This window comes from Eumetopias jubatus, unplaced genomic scaffold (genome assembly GCF_037043125.1).
Source record: "Eumetopias jubatus isolate StellerSeaLion01/CBP00866 unplaced genomic scaffold, mEumJub1_p1.0 scaffold_7, whole genome shotgun sequence".
In the NCBI taxonomy this organism is placed as follows: domain Eukaryota; kingdom Metazoa; phylum Chordata; class Mammalia; order Carnivora; family Otariidae; genus Eumetopias; species Eumetopias jubatus.
This window is the reverse complement of record NW_028274813.1, coordinates 60,935,228-60,962,495: the sequence shown is the minus strand read 5'-3', so window position 1 is coordinate 60,962,495 and position 27,268 is coordinate 60,935,228. Positions and strand designations below refer to the sequence as shown.

Below are 27,268 nucleotides of genomic sequence, written 5' to 3'. Positions count from 1 at the left end.
CTGATATACACTGTTGGTGGGAAGGTGAACTGGTACAGCTTTTATGGAAAACAGTATGGAGGTTCCTCAAAATATTAAAATTGGAACTACCACATGATAAAAAAAAAAAAACTACTATAATGATCCAGCAATCCTGCTCCTAGATGTATATCTGAAGGAAATGAAATCAGTATCTCGAAGAGATACCTGCACACCATGTTCACTGCAGCATTATTCACAATAGCAAAGATATGGAAACAATGTAAATGTCCTTCAATGAATAAATGAATTCAAAAAAATGTGTGTGTATATATATATATATACACAATGGAATACTATTACTCAGCCATAAAAAAGGAAATCTTGCCATTTGTGACAACATGGATGAACCTGGAGGGCATTACTGTAAGTGAAATAAGCCAGAGAAAGGCAAATACTGTACGGTACCACTTATATGTGGAATCTTAAAAAAAAAAGAATGCTGATCATAGAAACAGAATAGAAATGTGGTGGCCAGGGGCTGGGAGGAGAAGAGGAAAATGGGGAGATGTAGGTCAAAGGGTATAAATTTTCAGTTATAAAAACAGTAAGTTCTGAGGATCTAATGTACAGCATGGTGACTATAGTTAATCATACTGAATATCTGGAAGTTGCTAAGAACAGACCTGAAGCATTCTCACCATAAACAAAAAACAGTTAACTATGTGAGGTAATTGATGTGTTAATTATCTTGACCTTGGTAATCATTCCACAATTACCAAATCATCATGTTCTGTATTTTAAATATATACAATGTCAACTATTTCTCAGTAAAGTTGGGGGAGAAAATATGAAAATCGACTCTCAGGGTGCCTGGCTGGCTCAGTTGGTAAAACATATGACTCTTGACCTCGGGGCTGTGAGTTCAAGCCCCACACTGGGCATAGAGTTTACTTAAAAAAAAGAGGGGAAATAAAAAGAAAAAGAAATCTACTCTTATCTTTCCAGACACTTGTGTGTGTGTGTGTGTGTGTGTGTGTGTGTGTGTGTGTAGGTAAATATATGCTTTAAAAAAAAAAAAAGATTACATCATTAGTTTTTGGTTAGAAGACAATGAATTGAGTTCTTTATAGTGCTGAAACAAATAACCAAGAATCTGGAACCCAGGAAAAATATCCTTTAAAAAGGAAGGGTTATTTTGAAGCAATTCTGGTAATATTCTTATTAATCTTGGTGTTGGTAACCTGAAAATTCATCTAATTGTACATGCATGTCATTGCTTTTTGTATGTATATATACAGAATAAGAGATATGGTAACATCAAAAAAAAAAGATATTTTATAATGTATTTTTTAATTTTATTTATTTATTTGAGAAAGAGAGAAAGCACAGACGGAGAGTAAGAGGGAGAAGCAGAGTTCCCGCTGAGCGGAGAGCCCAATGTGGGCCTTGACTCCAGGACCCTGAGATCATGACCTGAGCCGAAGGCAGATGCTTAACCAACTGAGCCACTCAGGCACCCCATACGGTGGTTTTTTAAATTAACACATATTATACTCTGAATAGTATATGAATAAATTTGATAAAAAAATATGAAATAATAAAAATAATTAATAAAAGGCAAAATATGCACATACATATGTGTTATTTACTCTGGAAATTTCTTGAGCTCATTAAGTTTTTTTATGTGCTTGTTAAAAATGTATAGGGATAAATTTATTATATTTAATAGGGTCATAATACATGAGAAATACTTACTTGAATAATTTTCAAGGGAGAATCGGGTTGGTAAATCTGAAGTCTAGGTACGTAATGAACCAGCATGTGAAGCATGTTACAAGCTACATGGGCTACTGTTTTATTAGTAAACTGTAATAACAACAAAATATTCATTAATGTATTAGCTGCTGAAAAACTTGAAATTTCATACATGTTTCTTTTGGTCATTCTATACGTTTATTAAAATATTAAGATGATAAATACACAGCCACAAAATAAAAATTCGTAACACATTCTAAAAACACAATTAACTTTATTTTTAATTTTGAATGTTTGTCCCCATTAAGGTTTTATTCCATTTTCTGTTACCTGGATTTCTGCAACAGCCTGTAAACTGCTAATTTCTTATCAATCGTTTCCCCATTCCAATCTACTATACCAACACTTTCAAATTAATCTAAAGAACTGCTCTGATGCTGACATTCTTTATGCTTAAAGCTCTCAGATGACTCCCCATTGGCATAAACTCAAACTTGTTAGGTTTAACTCTCTATGACCAAATCTCCCCCATTCTTCTGTCTCCTTTCCAGAGTCTTCTCTATTACTTAAGTCAAAGTGATCTCGGCTTCCTCTGATCTCAATTAGCATTTCATATGCACCATTCATTTGGTTCTCTCAGCTTTCTGTTTTATAAAACTCTTATTTTAATCCTTTTCAGCCATCATATTATTAACCGCTTGCCTCTAGTATTTACAATTATTTTTTATTCTGGTATCCCTCACTCTCACTAGCAAACCACCTCAAACATAGTACATACTCAGAAATATTTGTCCAATAAGTAATATTTGTACCTTTTTGTTTAGAATTCTATACAGATACTATATTACAAGTCAAACAAAAATAATATCATGCATACTTTCACAAGCAAAAAATTTACTCAGTTAGATTCTCCAAGTAATTAGGTTATTATTTTTTAACAAATCTTACTCTGGTTACAAAGAGAGCATTTAACTTGAATAATAAAGCCAAAACATTGAACAGCTCAAGAATTCAGGGAAGTATTAAGGATTAAAGAGTAGGTTACAAAAATACTGATCAGGAAAAAACAAACAACCCTATATATGTTGTTAAGTGACATAAAAAGCTGAGGTAAAATAGGTTATCACCAGGATATCCTAAATTCAAGAGTAGCACCACTCTGAAGGAAAAAGTCAGGATCAAAGAAATAATGTAATAATAAAGTAATAAAAACATTTATTAAATGTTTTATTCTATAAGGACACAATTTATAATTAACATTTGGAGAAAACCAGTCCTGCATTCTATACTATATTAATATATTTGATTAAATAGGTTTTTTTTACCTTTAAGGAAACACAAATTACATTCAGAGCTTCCTTGATTTGAGGATGATGAGACTCATGGACTAGTTCTTCACAAATCCAAATACCTAAACTGCACAATGCTACACATCTGCAAAAAGGGCAACCAACAATGATATAAACAGAAGTAGACGAGCCTTTAAATGAAATGAAACCACCACCACAACCAAAATACCCACAACCAACCAATCTAGAATGAACATGCACTGTTTAAGTGAATCAATCAATTTGTTACTCTGTACATTAGCTCTTCCTGAGGAAGAGAAAGTAGGAGGAAAGCACATGACCCCAAATTCAACGCCTAATTTTCAAACATAATTTACTACCAAGCTCATAGATGGGGATAACACACAGGATCTTTTTAACAAACCCATATTAATAAACTGATATTGCCATAAAGCTTCCAAAACAAATATGTAACCTGCTTTCAAAGAAGGAAAGAGTGTGGTTTTATTGACTGACAGCACAAAATAAACTTTAGCAAAAACATGAAGCTGATGGGGTAAGTCAAATATTATTTTCTTTCTTTTCCTTCCTTCTTTTTTAGAGAAGGGGGGAAGGGCAGAGGGAAAGGGAGAGAGGGAGAGAGGGAATCTTAAGCAGGTTCCATGCCCAGTACAGAGCCTGATGAGGGGCTCAGTCTCGCAACCCGGAGATCATGACCTGAGCCAAAATCAAGAGTTGGATACTTAACTGACTGAGCCACCCAGGTGCCCCTAAATATTATTTTCATAACTCTTAAATTTAACACGGCTAGCTACATTCTTTTTTTTTTTTAATTTTTAAATTTATTTTTTGACAGAGAGAGACACAGCAAGAGAGGGAACAAAAGCAGGGGGAGTGGGAAAGGGAGAAGCAGGCTTCCTGCTGAGCAAGGAGCCCCATGTGGGGCTCAATCCCAGGACCCTGGGATCATGACCTGAGCCGAAGGCAGACGCTTAACGACTGAGCCACCCAGGTGCCCCAGCTACATATTCTTTGTAAAACAAACTGGCAATACAAATAAAATTCATGTGCTTTATAAAGGGTTTCCAACAGAAACTTGTAGAATTTTTTCTATTCCCTAACATCTTGTGAAACTTCATTTCCCTATTTCAACTGAAGTTTCAAATTGAAGGGAGTTATTTGATGATCAGAATCAGTACAAATTTCATTAGTGTATTCAAGTATAAGCTTCTGATGAGCACATACTGTTTCCCTCAACTCCTAAAAAAGTCAACTCTTTCTAGTATCCTGGTATACTTGGCATGTCCTGATACTGACATTCGTAAATTTTGTAGAACGTTAAATTTCAGAATAATTCAATGCAGAAATATCTTTCTTCCTGAACATAGTGGATCAGAAATTCTTAAGTCTCTTCTTTCAGTTTATCATAGTGTTAATGCTAATAAATTATTTACTATTAAAACTACCAGGGGTGCCTGGGTGGCTCAGTCGGTTAAGCATCTGCCTTCGGTTAAGCATCTGCCTTCAGCTCAGGTCATGATCCCAGACTCCTGGGTCCAAGCCCTGTGTTGCGCTCCCTGCTCAGTGGGAAGCTTGCTTCTCCCTTTCCTCCCATCTTGTGCTTTCTCCTGCTATCTCTGTCTCTCTCTCGCAAATAAATAAAATCTTAAAAAAAAAAGAGTATCTGACCTACCGTGCAGGACCAGATGGCTCATCTCTTGCCGAGCTTAATACAGTTTTGATTATGAGTTCCTAAAATAAAGGGGAAATACCTGTAATGATTAAGATTTCATTCATTCATTCATTCATTCATTCAAGTATTTATTAAATGGCTACTATGGCCCCAAGCACTGTGCCAGGTGCTAGGGATACAACAGTGAAATAAAACAATCTTTGTTCTCACCTGAATACTTTAATTAATAGAGTCCAATATTATTCATAAAATTAGCTAAATAAAAAAAACAATAATATGGTCTGAATATTTGTGTCTCCCCTCCCAAAATTCTTATGCTAAAATCCTATCTCCCAAAGATGATGTTAGGTCATGAGGATGGAGACCTTATGAATGATATTCATGCTCTTATACAAGAGACCACCAAAGACCTCCTTAGTTCCTTCTACTTTGTGAAGACATAGCGGGCAGGGACCAGCTCTGGAGCAGCGAGAGGGCCCTCGCCAGAATGCCACTCTGCTGGAGCCTTGATCTTGGACTTCCAGTCTCCACAACTGTGACAAATAAATTTCTGCTGTTTATAAGCTACCCAGTTGGTAGTATTTTTTTTTAGCAGTATTTTGTTACAGCAGCACAGGCTAAAATAAATGATTTCTGAAATTTATAACCAAATATACATGTTCAAAAAAATAATTTTTCCTGATTAAAAGATTAATAAAAAGTTCACTATAAGATAATTAAAACAGATTTACTCACTCAAAAGTATGGGTATCTTTTCAAAACTCTGAGAAATATTTATTTAAAAGCAAGCCTCCTCTTTTTTGATAATTTGTAAAACATTATAATGTGTGAGTTTGGGGATAAGTGCTAAATAATAGTTAAAATTATGTGAATGAAAAAAGTATTCAAACGGGAGAATTAAGAGAAAGTAATTATCTAAAGAGAGGGTCTTATAGTAAATTTATGTTTAGCAGGCAGAGAAAGAACACTGGTTTATTAAGGAGTCCTAGAATATTTAGAGAAACAAGAAGTAAATCAAGATGGATCTGTGCAACATAAGTCAAAGTTGAAAAGATTTAGGAAGGTTCAGGAATATCAACATGGGTCAAATACTACAGTGGCTAACTAAGAGGAAAACAATGCCACGAGGCTGGATAATTAAGACTCTATTACTTCCTTTTTTAAAAAAATCATTCATTCATTCATTCATTCATAAATTCACAAAGCACTTATCAGCTACATAGATTGTAAGCTCCTTAGGAGGAGTACCTTCGACTTATCTTTGTAAACTTAGCATCTAGCCCACTGGCTCGCAATTAATAGGTACTTTGAGCAAATCTATTGTTTAAGCCCAAGAGCTTTCTATGTAATAGATCCTGTCTTAAATGCTGGAAAGAAATAGATGGTTAAGATGCAGTACCTATCCTCAAGAAGTTTACATTCCAGAGAGGGAGGGAGACTTGTAAACAATCACAACACAAGATGACACATAAAAGGTTCTATGTGAACAAACAGGTAAACTTCGGAAAGTCATAGAAGACTTCACAAAACGGTTTTAGGTAAACAGGATTTTGACAAATGATCAAGGTCAAAGACTAAGATTATTTGTGTTTGGGTGATTAAGAGAGACAAAAAGAGGAAAACAGGTCTATATAATGGATGTTTAGGCAGAAAGAAATGCATTTTCAAAAGCACAAAACTGAAAAACAGCATGGTATGTTCCACGTGGCTATGTGGCTGCAGTTTAGAATATACAGAGAGCTAGTTTCAGTGAAAATTAAATATGACCACTATGGCCTGTAATTTTCCCTTAAATCTCCAGTTTTCTGACTAAGAATAATCATTATTTTCTTAGGCTTTTTGCTTTCTTCATTATTAGAATTAGCTTTTATTTTGGAGATACCCCTTCCCCAAAGTTTGATTTTTTAAATCATTTCAGCCATTACTATCTATACAAAGGCCAGAAGACAATGAGGCCACTCTGAAATGTAGATCATATGTAGTTAGCTAGGCTAATCCCTAGCAAACTCTACTCTTGGTGCCTAGGTATCAGATTTTTTAAATCTTTATAATGTATTTGATTATGTCATTAAATTACCAGAAAAGTTACTTTATGACCTAACCATATTACAAAGAGAAGTGAGAGCAAAAGACAAAATTAAATTTAATTTGCCTAAGCAAATTAAAACTATTACCTATCCCTCACCTTCAGGATCTTCTGAAAATAGAAGAAACCGAAGATATTACATCTCTGAAGACCAGAGCTCAATTTCTATGTTTTTATTAACTGCCATTGCAAATTTGCATTGACCTACATAATTTTATGTGTAAGCGAAATTCACTTTTTTAACAAATGTTTCTGGAGTACCAGATGCCAAGCAGCATGTTAAGCTCTGAGGATATAGCAGTAAATAAGACTTTATGGTGTTTGTCTGAAGCATAAATCAAACACTAAACAAGTAATTACACGTTATAAACGTCATAAAGAGAAATATGGGTGGTATGAAAAGTATATGCAGAAATCCAGAAAACTGGATTGAAAAAATTTCTTTCAGAGAAAGCAAAAGTTTAAAAAAAAATTATCAACATGACTTTTGAGGAGCTATGCTTCAGGTACATAGATTACCCACCCCAATTCCACAGTTTCCTACAGCAAAACAGAATATTCCATTACACTGTTTGATATATCACATGGGGAAATTAGGAGACAGTGTCAAATTTGCAGATTTAGTGCCATCTCAATCTTAGAAGCCTTAGAGGTAGCATAGTATCTGCCTCATAGGATGTTTCAATAAATGTTCTGTGAGTGAATGAAAGAATCCTAAGATACTGATAATATGAATGGATTCAGTAATGAGAAAATGTTTCCAAAGAAGTTATCAATACAAAAAAGACTGTGCTCCTAATGGACATTCTAGCCTTGCGTCTGAGGGGTATGACTGGTTAATGTTCTTTAACAATTATGTGGATTTCTAAAGGAAAAGAAAGAATACAAATTTTATCATACATTGTTATTATAAAATCATTTAAACACTAAAAATCAGCATCTGATTTCTTACCTTAACATCTGTAAACTGAGACACAGCAATATCAGGAATGTTGGGATGGAGAGCAGGCAGTTCACAATATAAGTTAGGAAAGCAAACCAAAGATCCCAGAAGAACTTGTGCTTCTACTCTTGGTGCCTAGGTATCAGATTTTTAAAATCTTTATAATGTATTTGATTATGTCATTAAATTACCAAAAAAGTTACTTTATGACCTAACCATATTACAAAGAGAAGTGAGAGCAAAAGACAAAATTAAAAAGGACACTGGAAATACAAAAACATTCAGGTTTTCACCTATACTTTCCACATAAACTACTGTTATTTTCAATAAATATAATGAACAAACAGCACAGCTCTCCTTAAGAGCAGCAAAAAAGCAGAAATCAGCCACAGTTGACTGTAAATAATAATATAGTTTAGCTAACAGCATAAAATTACCCTAATTTTGAGAAAAAATATAAATACTTTCATTTTAAAGGCAACTCAACACTTCATAACATATTGTACTAATGAGCAGGTGACCCAATGTCACTAGATTATATTTGTCACTATCTAAGGATAGATAAAGTAACTAACGATAAAAACATTAACTGTCTCTTCAAGAAACAGGCACCAACCAGTCTAGATGGTTTTTATGATATTATATAAGCACATGAGAAAAGCAATGTCTATACTACCTACTAAAAACAGTCAGAATTTATGCTTGGCCTGCAGATGAAGGTAACTTTTCATCTTTTCTCCTTAGCTGTATTAAGCCATCTCTGAAGTATCAGCACTGAGCATTTCTTTTTCTTCTTCTACCTTCTTGCATGTCCATCAAACACCAACACCCACCTACTAATATATTCCTTTATTAACTAAAATACCTACAATATTAATTTATATGTTTAATGATACCTGCTAGAAATACTAAATGCTAAAACAAATGCTAGAACATGCTAAAACAAATCTGCTAGAAATATAATACTTTTATTCACATAAAACAAGAATCTGCCTCCAAAAGGATTTCCCTATGTTTCTAAATGTTATTAGAGAGGCAGTGGAGTACTACTTTATTATGATTATCAACCAAACAACTCATTTCCATATTTAAAAAATAATCCAGATTTGCAGATAAAAAGACAACCCCATAAAAGGGTTAGGGTAAGCTTGTAGACACCATGCCAATTTAAAATTAGCTATAGGGGTGCCTGGCTGGCTCCGTCAGTAAAGCATGTGACTCTTCATCTCAGGGTTGTAAATTCAAGCTCCACGATGGGTGTTGAGATTACTTAGAAAAATAAAATCTTTAAATAAATAAAATAAAATTCGCTATAAAAAGTGAAACTGATCAAAACCAGTATTTTAAAAGAGATTAGCTAAGGGTTTTTCTTTAAAGTTGGATAAGGTAGCTAAGAATGTTCAGGTATGTGGATATAATGGGAGCATACTGTAATGTGATTATAATTAAGAAAGGCAAAATCTAATCAATTATTTTGTAATCTGTCTGGCAGGGGAAGAAAGGAGCCACCCATTAACAGAAAGATGATGATGTGTATGGGATCTAAAATGGAATCCAAAGAGGAAGACTGAACTGTGTATTTCCAACATCATCCAAAGGAAAAGACTAACCTCAACCTTACAGTAGGGACAAGGTGTCAGGTTTAACTTGTTTTCCTATGCAGTCTTTCTCACTAGTTATGGCTATTATTACATAACTGGAGAAACAGGGTTAATAACTAGCTATAAACACAGGTTCTTCCCTTATGTGAACATTTCCACTGGGTGACTGCATCCAGTTTCATGGCCTACGATAACATGTATAAGTTAATGTCGTCCAGCTTTCCATTTCAGTCCTGACATCTTTGAGCTCCTGCCTTGTACATGCAATGGCCCTCCTAACATATTCTCATGGATCTCGAATAGGCAGCTTTCTATACCACAAATAGAACTCCTTCTCGTTCAGTTAGTCTTTTGTATAGCTTATGAGTGAAATAACATATATTAAACTGCTAAGTTACAAAATGATGGTCAAGTAGGACTGATTTTTCTCTCCCCAAAACTCTTAGTTTATTCTAGTAGACTTTCAATTAATTGTTATTTCTCATTTATACTTTGTGCCAGAGTGCTCCTTCTCAAGTAGAAATCTGATCATGTCACTGCTTGTGTAAAATCCCTCAATGCTTACTCATTCTTTCCTTGGGATGAACTCTAACCTCTTTAGCACAGTAAACTAGCTGTCTTCCTCTTTAGCTTATCTCTTCTAGTTACATATGAACATATTCCAACTATAGTGAGTTACTTGGCATGTCTCACAGCTCCATAACTGTTATCATAATCCTCACATGCTGTCTCAGAGTTTAGAGTTTACTCCTAGAGCATACTTTTGAATTATCTCACCTCTGGTCCATCTCTTTTGCTATGGCCCACTGCCCTCTCTTTAGTTTCTTCCCTCCCTCTATTTCCTTAGATTTCCTCAATTTTTAAATTTTGTTTTGCTTATCAGATTTAATCCATTTTTATAGCTCATGTGTCAATTTATCAACTAATTTTAGTACTTTCTTGTATTTCAATATTTACTTAAAAAAAAAGCAACTTCAGTTAAACTGTAAATTTTCCTGAACCTTAGCTTGTTAAATTTATTAACAAGGGCTCCTCCTTTGTTGCTTTGTTAGTTGAGTCCTGTTTAACTACAGTCTGTTATATTATGAAGAACGGGAAATAAAAACTTACATTGAGAAAAGCCGAAGAAGCCACTCTACCAGCTGCTACAATAAAATCCATAATAAGCATTGTGGCACCAGGCAAACCAAGTGAAAAAAACTGAGGTGAGCAGTGCTTGATGATTGTATTGACAATATCCTTAGGAGTAAGAAAAGAAGGGGAAAAGAATATCCTAAATTAATCTTGGGTATCAGCTAATCAATATCCTTAAAAATAGATAACATATGAAACAGTAAAATAGGCAATTACTATACATTGCCTAATTGGAAAGACTGATTTTAAATCTTCTAAATAATCCATGCTTAGTATTATATTCTGTCAAAGGAAAGTAAACTTAAAACACATTTGTTTAACTGACATCAATATAGCATTTTTTTTTTCCACACTAGAGAGCAAACTGGAAGGCTCTTTGCTTCAGAGCGTTGAAAATACAAGGCTTTCGTAGCATAAAACTGAACTGCAGAGTGGTTCCTTCTCTCATCTACTTGCTTCCATGTCAGATCTCTGATCTCTCAAGTTTCATGACCTATTATGTGGCAACTGGAAGAATTCTCATTAGATAAACTGAAGTCCTTTGATGACAAATATCTAGCCTCAGAAATACAGACCGAGGCATTTTTGAGGGAGTATTCTTTTTTTTTTTTTAAGATTTTATTTATTTATTTGACAGAGAGAGACATAGCGAGAGAGGGAACACAAGCAGGGGGAGTGGGAGAGGGAGAAGCAGGCTTCCCGCTGAGCAGGGAACCCGATGTGGGGCTCGATCCCAGGATCCCGGGATCATGACCTGAGCCGAAGGCAGACGCTTAACGACTGAGCCACCCAGGCGCCCCATTGAGGGAGTATTCTTAACTTGGTTATTCATTCACTTCGCCTTTGGAATTCAACATGAGGATGCAGTGTTTTATGCTGTATTACTCAATCTGATTCATCCTAAACAAAAGGTCTCTCTGTCAAGTAATTAAAGGTGTCATTTTGTTTGAGACATGTTTATAAGGTAGTACATTGTAAGTGCTATTTCAAATTAATGTGAGAAGTATTTTCATTTTTTGGGAAGAGAGATATAATTACCTCTTTTGATATTAGTTTAATGTTCTTTAAATGAACTGCAAGTGAAATTTAACCACATTATGATTAAAATGTTTCATTACCATGACTTATAACCTCCCATAGATTTTTTTTTAATTTTATGGCCAGGATCAAGACTCCTAAAGTAATGTTCTAGAGTCATATTTATGATTGGCTAATGTAATGACTGCACTGATACAAATGCCAAGTCAATAGAACTGTCACTATGCTAATACAATCTATGGAAATAAGAAAATGTGATGTGCTAACTAACTCTTAGACTGGAAAAAACTACTGACTGTTGCATGACTAGATGAGCAAATCCATATGCCTCGAGTGCCAATTATTAAGTAACAATTACAAAATGCCCAAGAATAAGTACATTAGGACATTAAAGAAACATGTCTGTCTAAGCAAAAGATGGCTTAATATCTTAAAAAAGCAAACTAGTTACTTTAACTTTAGAGGAAAGATACATTTAATAAACAAGTTGATTCCCTAACTGTAACAGCTTTTCAACTACGTTTCAAGAACAAATGAGGTTACAAAACAGAAGAAACTTGTAAATAAAATGACTACATAAAAGAGTATTTTTAATTCTAGACCTTAAAAGCTAAGAGTTAAACAATCAAGAATCAAAGATAAATTTATAAAGCAATTGGTTAGAAAGTATATATTTACCTGATCAATATGAAGTAATCCACAATGCATTATATTGTAGAAATGTGTTAGAAAATCTCTGTTTGGAGAAACATCTTGTCTTCTTTTCATTGTATTACAGATAAGTTTGTAAGCATGTAATTTACCTTGTTTATATTTATCAGTCAACATGGTTGCCTACAATTCAAAAATGTTGGTTTTAATACTCAAAAACAAATACTGTTACACTGAATATAGCAAGCTATATATTTGTTTTCATTTATTTCTATGTTGGCCCAATTTCTTAATGAATCAATTATTAGGATTATTGAAACTACTATTAAAATGAAATAACATAGGTATGAATAACCACATACTGTTTCATTTAGGAAAATGCACCAAACATATCAAATACTCAAAAGAATTAAATCTTTTTTTTTTTTTAAGATTTTATTTATTTATTTGACAGAGAGAGCAAGAGAGCACAAACAGAGGGAGCTTTAGAGGGAGAGGGAGAAGCAGACTCTCTGCTGAGCAGGGAGCCGGATGGGGGGCTCAATCCAAGGACCCTAGGATCATGACCTGAGCCAAAGGCAGAAATTTAGCCGACTGAGTCACCCAGGTGCCCCAAGAATTAAATCCTTAAAAATATACAGCACATTCTGACACAAATTTGAGATTTACACTTCACTTAAATAGAAACATAATTCTATATTCATTTTTGTTTTATTAAATAAGTAACAATGATGCACCTGTATAATTTTGCTATGCCCATTTAACTCTCTATATAACCCCCAATGACTAGTTAAAAACTAACTGTTCTAGAAGACTATACAAAAGCTAGAGTCTATCAAATGTTTAAAACTGACTACATCGTTTTTACTAAATGAATCTTTTAAATTATTTTATATATATATTAAGCTTACCTTGAAGAGCCAAGGTGTAAGAATTCTCAGTGGAGGAATCAAAACTGGTGGTGAAGGGGAGGTCAGGTTATCAGTTGAAATGCCAAGGTTATCTCTAATCTGTAATTTTCAAATAAAATGCAACAAACCAATAAAAGTGTTCTTCCAGTTTTATCTTAAACTTGAGTTCAATTCCAGTTCCTAGCACTAATTATATAAACATGGATAAGTGACTTCACCTTGGTAGGAACCAGTTTATAGTTAAGGGGGGTGGTGGGTGGCAATGAGATCTAAGGCTTCTACGTCTTAACACTCTTCTTTCTTTCTCCTCTTTTTATTTTATTTTATTTATTTATTTTTTTACCTTAGCTAGATTTTGCCAAAGTTCACAGAGGTAATCAAAAACTTGAGCATGTATTTCGGGATCCATAATAGCGTTGACATCTCCCAAAATGCCTAGCATTCTTCGCCACATTACAGTAGCAACATCAGCATGCCATCCTGTGAGTGTACCCCCTGCCATCACACTACAACATTCAGATGGAAACTCACTGATTTCTGTAGAAAAAAATACACTAGTGTCAGTAATTTCTCTAAAGAATTGGTCACAAAAATACAAAGGAGTCAAAATAACAAACTTAAATATCTACAAAAGTGAATTTTTAAAATGTCAATAGTCAATATGCATTAGTGTTATTTTTTCCTGATAAGATCAAAACCTCACCAGTTCACAATTCCTTTTTATGGCAGTATTTATTCAATACTGCCTGTACTAGGATTTACCTAAGGAGAAAATGATGCAGATACCAGATAGAAATTTATAATTGATCTAAAGATCATATTTATAAGTACATACTCCCTCTTTCATCAAATGGCTACTTCAGGTTATAGCATCAATTAATAGAAAATCTCAGGCTGAAGGCAGTTCCTATAGGAAGACTTCATAAGCCTGTTTCTTTGTACTTACAACTTCCAAAGAAATATATTTCACAATTAAGTCAGGCCTAGCATTAAAAGGGATATCACAATGACATGGGAAAATTAACATTTTTACTAAAACTTAAACATAATCTAAAATTCCATAATTATATTTCTTTTGTTTAATAAAATTGGCAAGATTATATGTAAGAAATATAGGTAACCTTGAATCCTAGCCTCATTTCTCTCAATTATGTGACGCTGTACAAATTACTTAGTAACCTTCCTAAGGCTACACTTCCTCACTGTAAAATAGATGGTTTAGCTAGATATCATTATAGATCTCCTCCAGCTTAAGAAACATCCATTATTCTATTCAGTGTATATAATGGAAAAGGCAAAATAATTACTAAGTTAGTAAAGATTATTCCTACTTGATAATATCTCAGTGTCCTCATAATTTACAAGTTCACTCACTGTAACTCTTCGTAAGTCCTTTATGCCTCATGTTTGACTTTTTTCTCTTTCCACATGAAGTGTATAATAACTGACTGTATTATCAAAAAGTTACCAAATTGTCTTTCACAATAATAAAAAATAAGAGTCTGGTATAAACCAATGAAATAAAACAAAAAACACTGCAGTTTTAACCATCACTGTTAATATCTCCCTACTCTACAGAACCTTCATTATATAGTGATAAATCAACTGATTTGTCTCTAACTTATCCCTCTCAAAAACAAAATTTTAAATAATTTAAATAATAAGATCTCCTAACACTGATGCCCTAAAAGGAAAAACGGCAAATATCTAATTTCCAAATATTGCCTAGGTCATCTGGAGTCTGAAGAACAGAATGGTGGAGCTTCTCATCAAGCTGCAGATCTTTCTGTTCCATGTGATCTATATTCAGTGTGGAAGGGGAAGGTGTCTGTGACCTGGATCCCAGAGCTGAATGGACTGGAGAAGCACTTTCTGAACCTGTAAAGACAATTTCATAAAAATTACCATAAAGAGAATATTCAACACCTTCTACCTAAGATGTAATGCTTAAAACCCCAATAAAACACAATTGAACAGCATCAAAGGATAGAACAGGTTATAAATTGGCCAAAGAGGTAAATAAAATCATAATACAGTACAAGATTTTGTATCTAGGGGCCTCATTTGATTTCTTCCATCGGACTCATATGGAATCAGAACTGGACATACCAGTTCATAGAAGCCATCGGTCAGAATGAGAATGTCTACTCCCATTCCTGGTCCAGCTACAGAAACTCTAGGACCCACTGCTACTCTATTTCACTTACTTCAGACTTGGAGCAATTCAAGAGAAGAGGAACTTGTTCACTGTGGCTCTATATGCTACTATCATTGCTGGCCTGGTGTACAGTGGTCCCTGGTGGTCCCCAGTCTTCAGTCTCTCCCCCACCACACACACACACATTCCTTCCTTCTCAATCCATTCTTCGTAAGGCAGCAAAAAAATCTAAAAATCTAATCTGATGGTACTCTCTCATTTAAAATCCTTCTGTGGATTTTATGGCTCTTTACTGGCCACAGCATAAGCCCAAACTTCTTAGTGTGTGGTTTTCCAGACTTTCTGTAACTTTCTTACAGCTCCATAATTCCCCTAGTACTTTTAAGTTCTAGTCATAGAAAGTAAACTGCTGGTATTTATCAGAATATGTAGTATACCTCTGGCCTTTTCCACATGTTTTTCCTTTGCATGGAGCCCTTAACCTGTTCTTATAGGTCTGGTTAACTTTTTATTTTTCAGGTTTCACCTTAGACACCCCTTCCTGAGAAGCCTACCCAGTGTTGACATATCCAGGGTAAATAAGTAGCCTCCGCTATTTGCACTTGTACCTTCCCTTATACCACTTATCACACTGACCTGAAACTGCTCAGTTTCAAATATCTTCACTAGTGCATATACTCTGTAAGAACAGGGATTGTATCTGTGTTACATACTGACGTACTGCCAGTGCCTAGTACAGTGTCTGGCACAAAGCAGAAACTCCTGTTAATTTAAATTATGTGTAACATAAATTAATACTATATTGAACAATTTGTGGTGGTTGTATGGGAGTGCTACTAGTACCAAGCAAGCCCCTAAAATATTAGGTCTTTCCAACAGAAAATCAATAAAGAAAGCTCACCTTTAAATGACACATTAGACCAGATGGACTTAACTGATATGTACAGAACAATCCATCCAAAGCAGCAGAATACATATTCTTCTCAAGTGCACATGGCACATTCTCCAGGATAGATCACATATTAGGTCACACAACAAGTTTCAATAAATTCTACAAGATTGAAATCATATCAAGGATCTTTTCTGACAACACTATGAAGCTAGAAATCGACTACCAGAAGAAAACCAGAAAAACTACAAATATATGGAGACTAAACATGTTACTAAATAACTACAGGGTGAATGAAAAATTAAAGGAAAAAAAATACCGAGAAACAAATGAAACAAAAATATGACATACCAAAATCTATGGAATGCAGCAAAAAATGGTTCTAAGAGGGAATTTCATAGCAATACAGACCTGCCTCAAGAAAAATCTCAAACAATTTAACTTCACACCTAGGGAAACTAGAAAAAAAAAGAACAAACAAAGCCCAAAGTTAGTAGGAGGAAAGAAATAATAAAGATCAGAGCAGAAATTAATGAAATAAGAGACTAAAAAGACAATAAAGAAGACCCATGAAACTAAGCGCTGGTTCTTTGAAAAGATAAAAATCAATCCTTTACCTAGACCCACAAGAAGAAAAAAGAGCTCAAATAAAGTCAGAAATGAAAGGGCGTTACAACCAATACCACAGAAATGCAAAGGATCATAAGAAGACTATGATGAATAATTATACGCCAACAAACTGGTCAACCTAGAAAAAATGGATAAATTCCTAGAAATGTACAATCTTTCCAGATTGAATCATGAAGAAACAGAAATCTGAATAGACCAATCACTAGTAAGGAGACTGAATCAGTAATCAAAAACCTCCTAAAAAAACAAAATTCCAGGATCACCTGGCTTCACTGGTGAATTCTACGAAACATTCAAAGGTGTCTATGTCTGCCGCCGCCCCCCCCCCCGCTTGTGCTCTCACTCTGACGAATAAATAAAATCTTAAAAAAAAAAAGAAGTCTTAACACCTATCCCTCTCAAACTCTTCCAAAAAATCAAAGATAGGAAAACTTCCAAACTCATTTTATGAGGCCAGTGTTACTCTCATACCAAAACACCACAAAAGAAAATTAGAGGCCAATATCCCTAATGAAAATGGATGCAAAAATCCTCAACAAAATATTAGCAAACTGAGTTCAACAACACATAAAAACAATCATATACCATGATCAAGTGGGATTTATTCCAGGGAGACAAAGATGGTTCAACATCCACAAATCAACCAATGTGCTACACCACATTAACAAAAGGAAAGATAAAAATCATGATTATTTCACTAGATGCAGAAAGTGTTTGACAAAATTCAACACCCATTTATGATAAAAAGTCTCAATAAGCTGGGTATAAAGGGAATGTACCTCAATATAATAATAAAGGCCATATATGACAAACCAGCATCTAATATCATATTCAATAATAAACTTGAAAGCTTGCCCACTATCCCCACTTTTATTCAACATAGTATTGGAAGTCCTAGCTACAGCAATTAGGTTAAGAAAAAGAAATAATAGGTAGACAAATTGGAAAGGAAGAATTAAAACTATCACTATATGCTGACCACATGATACTACATATAGAAAACCTTGAAGATTCCACCAAAAAACTGTTAGAATAAATGAATTCAGTAAAACTGCAGTATACAAAATTAATACGTAAAAACTCTGCTATGTTTCTGTACACTAATAGTGAACCATAAACAATCCCATTTATAATATCAAAAAGAATAAAATACCTAGGAATAAATTTAACCAAGGAGGTGAAAGATCTATACAGCGAAAACTATGAGACACTGATTAAAGAAACTGAAGAAGACACAAATAGATGGAAAGATATTCCATGCTCATGAGTTGGAAGAATTAATATTGTTAAAATGTCCATACCACCCAATACAATGTACAGGTTCAATGCAATTCCTATCAAAACACCAATAGCATTTTTCACAGAACTAGAACAAATAATTTTAAAATTTGTATGGAACAACAAAAGACTAAACAGCCAAAACAATTTTTAGAAAAACAAAGCTGGAGGTATCCTGTTCCCTATTTCAAATTATACTACAAAGCTGTAGTAATTCAAACAATGTGCTATTGGTATAAAAACAGACACAGAGATCAACAGAACAGAGAGCCTAGAAAAAACCCATGCATACATGGTCAATTAATTTACAATAAAGGAGGGTAAAATATACAATGGAGAAAGGATATTCTCTTCAATAAATGGTATTGGGAAAACTGGACAGCTATATGTGAAAGGATAAAACTGGACCACTATCTTATATCATACACAAAAAATCAACTCAAAATGGATTGAAGACCTGAAAACATAAAACTCCTAGAAGAAAACACAGGCAGTAAGCTCCTTCACATTGGTCTTAGTGATATTTTTTAGATGTCTCTTCAGGCAAGGGAAACAAAAGCAAAAACAAAAACAAGTGGGACTGTATCAAACTAAAAAGCCTCTGCACAGTGAAGAAAACCATCAACAAAACAAAAAGGGAACCTACTAAATTGAAGCAGGTATTTCCAAATCATATATCTGGATAAGGGCCTATTTATATGAAGAAATATATAAAGATCCATAGAACTCAATAAATATGTAATATATAAATGAATATATATGAAGAAATATATAAAAAATATATAAATACATTTATATATAAATATATAAATATATAAAAAAATAAAGATCCATAGAACTCAATAAATATATAATATATAAAATATATAAAGAACTCCTATAACTCAATAACAAAAAACAATCCAATTAAAAAATGGGCAAAGGATCTGAATATTTTTCAGAAGACACAGAGATGTGCCAAGAGGCACATGAAAAGATGCTCAACATCACTAAACATTAGGGAAATGTCAATCAAAACCACAATGAGATATCACCTTACACCCGTCAAAATGACTATTATCAGAAAGATAAAAAAATAACAAGTGTTGGTGAGGAAGTGGAGAGAAGGAAATCCTTGTGCACTGTTGGTAGGAATGCAAATCTGGAACAAACAGCACAGAGGTTCCTCAAAAAATTAAAAACAGAACTACCATATGATCTAGTAATTCCACTACTGGGTATATATCTAAAGAAAACAAAAACAATAATTCAAAGAGGTATTTGCATCCCTGTGTTCGCTGCGGCATTATTTACAATAGCCAAGGTATGGAAGCAACCTAAGTGTCCACTGAAGGATGAATGGATAAAGAAGATGTGGTTTTTATACACAATGGAATACTACTGAAATCTTGCCATTTGTGACAACATGGATGGACCTGGAGGGTATTATGCTAAGTGAAATAAGTTAGACAGAAAAAGACAAATACCATATGATTTCATTTATCTGTGGAATCTAAAAAAAAAAACAAAACAAAACCCAGACCCACAGATATGGAGAACTGACCGGTGGTTGTCATGACAAAGGGGAGGGTGATGTGGAATGGGAGAATTAAGAAGTAAAAACTTCTAGGGGTGCCTGGATGGCTCAGGTCAGGATCCTGGGGTCCTGGGATTGAGTCCTGCCTCAGGCTCCCTGCTCAAGCAGGGAGTCTGCTTCTCTCTCCCCTCTACCCTGTCCCCAGCTCGTGCTCTCTCACTCTCTCTCAAATAAAAAAGTAAAAGCTAAAAAAAAATTTAACAGAGTAAATTTGGATCATACAGTGAAACCCCTCATCTATGGGCTACTAGCTGCTCAGGATCCCTCTGGGTCACTACCCAAATCTTACAATAATGTGACCCTGCATTTCAGGACTGAATTTCTTAGATCTTACTCATCATATATTTGACCACATAAAAAATTTCCTGAAAAGCATAATTTACTGTATAAATATAGAATATTAGTATATTGATAAATAGGCCTTCCATTAGGCAGTATTCTCTACAGTTTCTATAATAAATATTTTGTCAAAAATCTATAAAAATCTGGGCTGACTGAAAGACAGTGAAAAGAAGATAGTACTTCTCAACTATTTTTTGGTTATCTATTTAAAAATTGCTACAGGAAATGCAGTGATGGGAACATATATACAATTTTGTATACAATATTAGGAGTTCAGCTAGTCCGCTGAAACTTACCAAGTAGACTCCAGGTTAAGAAACTCTTATATTAATGCATTTTTTCCCTCCATTGTTACATACAGATGAATGAAAACATAATACTTAAATTCTAATAAGTAATACCTAAAACCTATCAAATAAAATCCTAAACAGATTCTTTGGTGGCTTAAAAAATGCACTTAAGAAGACATTCCCTTGAGTAACTTTACCAGTAACCGTTGCAACTTCAGCGGAGAAAGCTTGCTGATTAAGACTGCTTGTTTCAGAATCTATCTGAAGTGTGGTTAGACTAGCCACTTCCTGTTCTTCAGCATTCTGATGATGGCCAGAACCTGAATCCACATCAGCAGAGGATGTAATCCCAGCATCAGCTCCAAAGCCAAAGTCTAAAGGAAGAAGAAATGCTAGTACACAGAAGTCTCAACTACAAAACAAAAGTATTTACAAAAGAGACAATGCAGGGTGCCTGGGTGGCTCAGTCAGTTAAGCGTCTGCCTTAGGCTCAGGTCATGATCCCTGTGTCCTGGGATCAAGCCCTGAGTCAGGCTCCCTGCTCAGCAGGAAGTCCACTTCCCCCTCTGCCCCTGCCCCCCCCATTCGTGCTCTCTCCTCTCCCTCTCTCAAATAAATAAAATCTTTAAAAAAAAGAGACAAAGCTACTTCAGCGAAACGATTAAACATTAACATTCCCCTTAAATCTATTCTATTTATATACCACTCAGACAAGTGCAAATAATGTTAACTGTTTGCAGTTTATAATTAGAAACACATTTTTAAAGGTTCTCATAGCTTATTACTAACAGCAATAAAAACAAAAAACAGACACATATGATGTATCATCACAATTCTTATCCAGGTTTTCTGATGGCTGGTAATATGCTTTTCAAGAACTTTATAATCTCTAGCACAGGTATATATAATAAAAATGGCACATATGTGGTAAAAACCATTTTTGTCTTAAATCATATATTCCGTTCTGAGATCAAAGTAGTATATAATCCATGAAAGCAGTAAACATGTTTCTCTAATGCATCTCCCAGCTCTTCACTAACTTGGTTCCCAAGGTTTTCATGTTCTTTTTTTAAATTTTGGTACTCTTCACTGCCAAGTGTAATTATTATAGAATTATAGCAGAAAAGCTATGTGGGAGTGATACAGCACCAAATAATATCAATGCTGTCATTTTAACATGAAGTGATTATTCAAGAAAAGCTCTGGGTAATGGAACATTGAACATAACTGTACCGAACATACTGAAGCACTGAACTTAACTAGATAGTGGTTCCCAAATCACCAACTCACAGCTATGACTGTTCTTTATTCTAATGTCAAGTCCGCTCTAATTTTTTTTTTCCTTTCTTTATGTTTGGTCTTAAAATATCATTTGTTTTATGAAAGGACAGTGGTTTTTGTTTTTTCAGGGGCTTTAGTTTGGTGAAATAAAGTGGTCCTGACTTGAATTCCCTAAAACTTCCTTTGGAATTTCACTGAAAAATGAAATCAAAATATGTGGGAACCCTTGTCTAGTAACATTAGAGAGGAAGGTGATGGTTACATAATCCATAAGTCAGTCTCAAACAGAAAACAATCAACCAAAAAAAACACATATTGCTCAAATAGGAAAAGATACTTGCTGTCAAATTTTCGGCCATCATATTGGAAAGCGCTGAAAGAATCCGAATGACTATCTGAGCTGATAAGATCACTGCTCCCTGCACTGGCAGGAGAAGTCCATTCAGAGGGCACACCTGGGTCATCAACAGGGCGCATTTGGTTTTGCTTATTTAGAATATCGGGGAGGTCTTTGGGAATTTCAAGACTGCCTGGACTACTTCCTCTTCTTGTCATAGTCTAAAAATTCAAGAAACATCTTACTATTAAAAAAACTTATTCTCATTAAACATCTGAAATCTTGAGTTTCCAAGACAATTACCACAATAAACGTTGAGATTTAGGGTCTGAAGTAGGAGGAGGTAAAACCGAACAATCTATGTAACTGTATGGAGCCATAACCTGAATTACTGTTGGTTTGTCTAAAGTAGAGATCCAGTTATGATATGGTGTTGGGCCTAAGACTCTTTAAGCCTCAAAAGGATCCATGGAGTGAAGTTAAGAGAGTAGAAAGAGCGAAGTATTCAAATGGAAAAAGCAGCAACAAATAGTAGAGATAGTGGAGGGAGGACAGAATGATGGCAAAGAAGTTATTCTATAATGATTATATATAATGATTCTATTATTTTTTCCCATTCAAGGGAAAAAACTAAACTAAAAATAAAAGGTAAATGTAATGGAGTTACAGACATTCACAAGTTCAAATCCAAATGGAGGGGCCCCTGAGTGGCTCAGTTCGTTGAGCAAATGACTCTTGATTTTGGCTCATGTCATGATCTCAAGATCCCGGAATTGAGCTCCGTGTTGGGCTCTGTGGTCAGTGGAGAGTCTGTTTGAGATTCTCTCTCTCCTCCCTTTGCACCTCCGCCCCCCTAAATAAAAACCTTTTTTAAAAAATCCAGTGGAATGTGACCATTTAAAAAAAGCAATTCCACATATATTTACCTTTCCTTAACAATTAAAAGCATTATTAGGGGTAAAATTCCTTCTATTTTCATTCTGCCATAATTCTAATAAAACAAAGGTAACTTCAAAATCTATTCTGAAGTTATCTGTAATGAATAAGCAATCAATATTTATGTTATCAAACTTATGGGAGTTGGGTCAGAAGACCTCTCTTGTTATCTTTCTTGCTAAGGGTCAGCAGTGGGCAGGAAGGTAACCTATGAGCAAAGACAAAACAGAGAGGGAAGACTCGGAAGGTAGGGGTTATACCTAAGTGGTTAAACAAATAGGTATTCTAATCTTTTACCCTGGTGAAAATTATAAGCCTATTTGTTTTATGTCTTTAAATAAAAAATATTGTAAAAGTATAATTTAAAATCTTAATTCAAAAAAGGGGTAAGTTTTAGAGGAAGATTATTTTGAATAAAAATTTACAAACACACACGCACAGGTATATATCTTTTAGCTTCTCTAATCTCCTTGCTAAATCAAATAAATAAAATAAAACAACACTTACTGAGGCATTACCACTTCGAAGTCGTTCTGCTATAAACTCATCCATCAGATCAGGAACATTAGCATTGCTGCTGCCAATATCACTATTAAGAGGGGGCAGTTTTGGGCTCATGTCCTCTTTATTGACTAAAAATAAATAAATAACTATATATAGTGAGAAAAGACTTAACTGCATTTCCTGAATTTGAAACAAACAAAAACAACCCAAAACAAATCACCTATGCCATATCAATTATTTGCCAAACATGCATTTATGAATAATTTCTCTCCTTTTAGATTTAATTTTAGGAATTAGTAAATTGGTATTTATTTTAACTAAGCAGATGTTAGTCAATCTTCAGTATAACCTTAAACAGCAAGAAAGCTTATAGATAAGCACTAGTTGGAGTTAGGTTAATATTGCCTATAAAGAAACTGGTATATTTATCTTTCTTCCTACCTCTATGCTTCTATTTAGAGCCTTAATAACTTAGAATTCCATTCTTCCCAAGGAATATTTACAAGGAATCTATCCCTTGAATCTATGTACATCTCAGTGGGATACAAACGCATTTAGGTTTAGATAAATAAAAAATCTCTAATTGTGACATCATGTCATTTCTGTTCACTACAAAGTCTTAATGTTATTGCTTTAAGAAAAAAGAGGTTTATTCTCACAAAGGTTTTTCTGTAAAAAGAAAACCCAAAGAGTTATTTTGATTTCTTTATGACTACATTAACAAGAAAGTTTTAAACTTGGGAGAAAAACTTATAGAACATAAGATATTTATTTTACTATTATGCTGTTGAAAAGTTAATTTCTCTGCAATTAAAAGAAAACCAGCATTGCTTATATTCCCAATGAACTAAAAAGCATTTCAGGTTAAGAAAATTACACTGGTCAAGAGTTCACTGTGAAATACCATTATCTTTATATTACTGGCCAGGCTTTGCTAAGCTGTCGAATACTGCCCTCAAGTGGCATTAATGGCTCAATGCAAGATGCATTATACAGCATTCTGTTAATCATGCTAACAAAACCATGTTAAACAAACAAAATCAAAACCTACCTTACTGCTGAAAGTTTATTTTCTATATCTGTAAAGTTATTTTAAATTTGAATCAAGATAAGAGAAGACAGTTACCATAATCTTGCTTTCTGTAATCTGTCCATAGAGGTTCCATATTTAAATCATGATTGGCTATCATGAAACCTTTATGCACATCTAAAATCTCAGAAAAAAAGAAAAGTACTGGTAAGTGTTTTAAGGACTTGCATTCTATACAAATGAATGCAAAACTAAAAAGCCTACAACTTGTTTTGAAATGGCTTACATGAAAAGTAACTAAATCCACTTTGAGATTTAAGAAATAATTTCTCCTTCAGTGATAACTAAAAATGTTGGTGCTGGTTGTAGGACCTTGATTTCCATTATGTTACATAATATCAAAATAATTTTCTTCCAAGAAAAAAGATAAAACTAAATCAGCAATAAAAATAATGAACTCAATTAGACATAGCCAGTACCCTCTTCAATATAAACTATAAGGGGGCAGGGGGAGAAAGTATTCCAACTACCTACTAAACTTAATTTCATGGCTCATGTAGTACATACTCAGAAAGATATCTGATTTCGATAGCCTCTGAAAGGTCACTAAAATTTTCTTGTATCTTCCTCTTTCCTATCTTGTTCAGCAGCAAAGAGGTTTAACTAAATGCCTTATAAGGGAAATTAGTAATTTAAATAAACATTTTATGCTGGGAAAAATACAGCTGGGAAAAGGCGCATGCATAACCAAACAGAGAGAAAGCAGTGACCATCCCAAAGCTTTTTGATTGCTTATAGCTTGCTTCAGTTGCATTAAGCCAAACTGGTGCTGTCTTTCTCCTTTTGCGCTCTGCACACTATTAGTGCTCACCTGCAGCTTTCCTTCCAAAATAGCCCATTACATGACTGTACAGATCCCTCAGTGGAGCCTCTGGTGGCATTCTGTTCTGCCTCTGTGGGGAAACATTTGCCTTCGGCTTCGAAAGAGCATGGACAACAGTTTTATAAACGCCACCCAGGGAGCCCTGCGGTAGTCCTGCCTCATGACTTGATGACCTAAGAGTACTACGGCTACCTAACTGATTACTTGCAATTCCTTCTTTTGGTAATGTCGTGGTGGGAATCTCTGTAGATTCCTTCATTGTTTTACTTACTGATGCCGTACCAACTGTATCTAGAGGCCTGTACACACCAGGTTTTACTAACTCTGTAAAACTATCTGAGCCTGTATGGGGGTTGCTGGCGCCACTAGCGCTGCTATTACTACTACTACTACTACTAAAGCCACCAAGTCTCCGCAGTCTCATCTTCCATGGGGCCTCTTTGTTTTCCAGAGGATTATAAAACTGAACTGACTCAGTAGATGGTCTAAAAGTAACATGAACAGTATTTCGTTTTTTAGTACCAATTTTCATGATTTTGGCTCTATGAGTTACTGTTTCAGACAAGCTCCTTTTAGTTGGAGAAAGCTTGCTAGTGTTTGTAACATGAGGCAGTCTATGGTTAACAGGTGTTTTTAGTGTAGTTTTCTTGGCATGCATAACATGTGGGACAGTGATTTTTTCATTAATTTGCACACCCTTAACCTTTTCGACTAGTGTTATATCTACACAGGCATCTAATTCTGTGGCTGGCTGTCTATACAGGTGCTTCCTTTTTTCTTTATCACAAGGGCTACCTGAATTAGGTTCTGATGATAGTTTATCACTGTTTAGTTCCTTAGATTTTTCATCACTTTTTGTTCTCACAAAACTGTCTAACTGGTTAGGTGCAATACTACCCATGAAGACAGCTGAGTTTGGTTCTTTTTGAAACTGAATGTTTTCAGGAGTCCCAACAAAAGAGGCGGTATTTTCTGATTTACTTTCTTGGTCTATGTATTCTAATTTATCTAAAGATGATCGCTCATCCTTATTTACTGCAATAATCACTTCCTCAGAAGCTGCAACTTTACCTAACTCATTTTTACTATGATTTTCCTGGTTTTCCTTAAAATATTCTTTCAGGGAGGAAAGAAGATCGTCATCTCCTTCAAGGTCAATGTACTGGATTTGTTCAAAAGCTGAATCTGCAAGTTCTACTGGATCTATTAAGTGACAAAGATGGTCATATATGCTATCACCAACTTCCAGAGAAGACTCTCTACTATGAGTATCAGTGATGTGGCTTTCAGTGGATCTAGTTATTGAAGAAGCCTCTGTGGAACTCTGCAAGCTTGGTGCATGACGGGATGAACTGTCAATGACAGGAACTGCACCTTTGGCTCGTTCAACAGTGAATGGTTCCAAGATGTCAGAAGTGCTGCTACTTCGAGGCAATGGCGGCTCCTCATTCAAAGCACCAAAAACTTCATTTCCAGTGTCTTCACTTTGTGAAAAATGTCTGACTCTAGTTGGGCGGGGAAGTATTTGAGCATCATCAATATCTGTAAAAAAGAAAAATTATGAAGAGTAGGAACTATATGAACATGAAAAAAATAGTATTAATTTCAACCATACCCTAAGCATATGTTTAAAGTAAAAAAAAATTCTGTGATTTTTTTGGTAAGCTCAATGAAATAAAATCTATTAAAAATAGAAATCTGTTTTTAAATAATGATGGGCACAAGCCAATATAGCATGTAGTGAATTAGAAAACTATCAGAATACATTTTAAAATGTTAACATGCATAGTAACAGTGAGGTGATGAAACATTTGGAAGTGCAGTTAAAGATAGAGCTGTGCCAATAAATAAAGCAATTTAAACTTGCTATTCAATTTTTCCTGTTTAAGTTCCAAGCAGAAAAAGTAGATCTGAACACAGAAAGCTGATTTAACTATTCTGCTGTAGAATCTTAAAGGGTCTCATAAATTCTCATTTCTTCCTTACCACGCAAGAGGCATCTTTTCTTCAAATCTTGCGTATTTGTTTGATCGCATATTACAAATGGAAATCTCCACCCTCTTCCAAAAGTT

General features: G+C 34.6%; 1 protein-coding gene across 2 annotated transcripts in view; it reads right to left on the bottom strand.

Moving 5' to 3' along the window:
- RALGAPA1 (Ral GTPase activating protein catalytic subunit alpha 1) overlaps window positions 1-27,268 on the bottom strand; it is a 252,659-nt gene that overhangs the window by 110,546 nt on the left and 114,845 nt on the right. The window contains exons 17-30 of one of the 2 annotated variants that reach the window (XM_088024638.1): window positions 25,185-26,738; window positions 24,410-24,490; window positions 23,287-23,411; window positions 21,848-22,064; window positions 20,423-20,599; window positions 14,788-14,940; window positions 13,406-13,599; window positions 13,063-13,161; window positions 12,179-12,334; window positions 10,439-10,567; window positions 7,737-7,862; window positions 4,699-4,757; window positions 3,042-3,150; window positions 1,717-1,827 (exon numbers count right to left, since the gene is read on the bottom strand). In XM_088024638.1, coding sequence (XP_087880764.1) covers window positions 1,717-1,827; window positions 3,042-3,150; window positions 4,699-4,757; window positions 7,737-7,862; window positions 10,439-10,567; window positions 12,179-12,334; window positions 13,063-13,161; window positions 13,406-13,599; window positions 14,788-14,940; window positions 20,423-20,599; window positions 21,848-22,064; window positions 23,287-23,411; window positions 24,410-24,490; window positions 25,185-26,738 — 3,290 coding nt within the window. The remainder of the gene's footprint in view (window positions 1-1,716; window positions 1,828-3,041; window positions 3,151-4,698; window positions 4,758-7,736; window positions 7,863-10,438; window positions 10,568-12,178; window positions 12,335-13,062; window positions 13,162-13,405; window positions 13,600-14,787; window positions 14,941-20,422; window positions 20,600-21,847; window positions 22,065-23,286; window positions 23,412-24,409; window positions 24,491-25,184; window positions 26,739-27,268) is intronic. The other variant, XM_028114832.2, reaches the window with a different exon arrangement.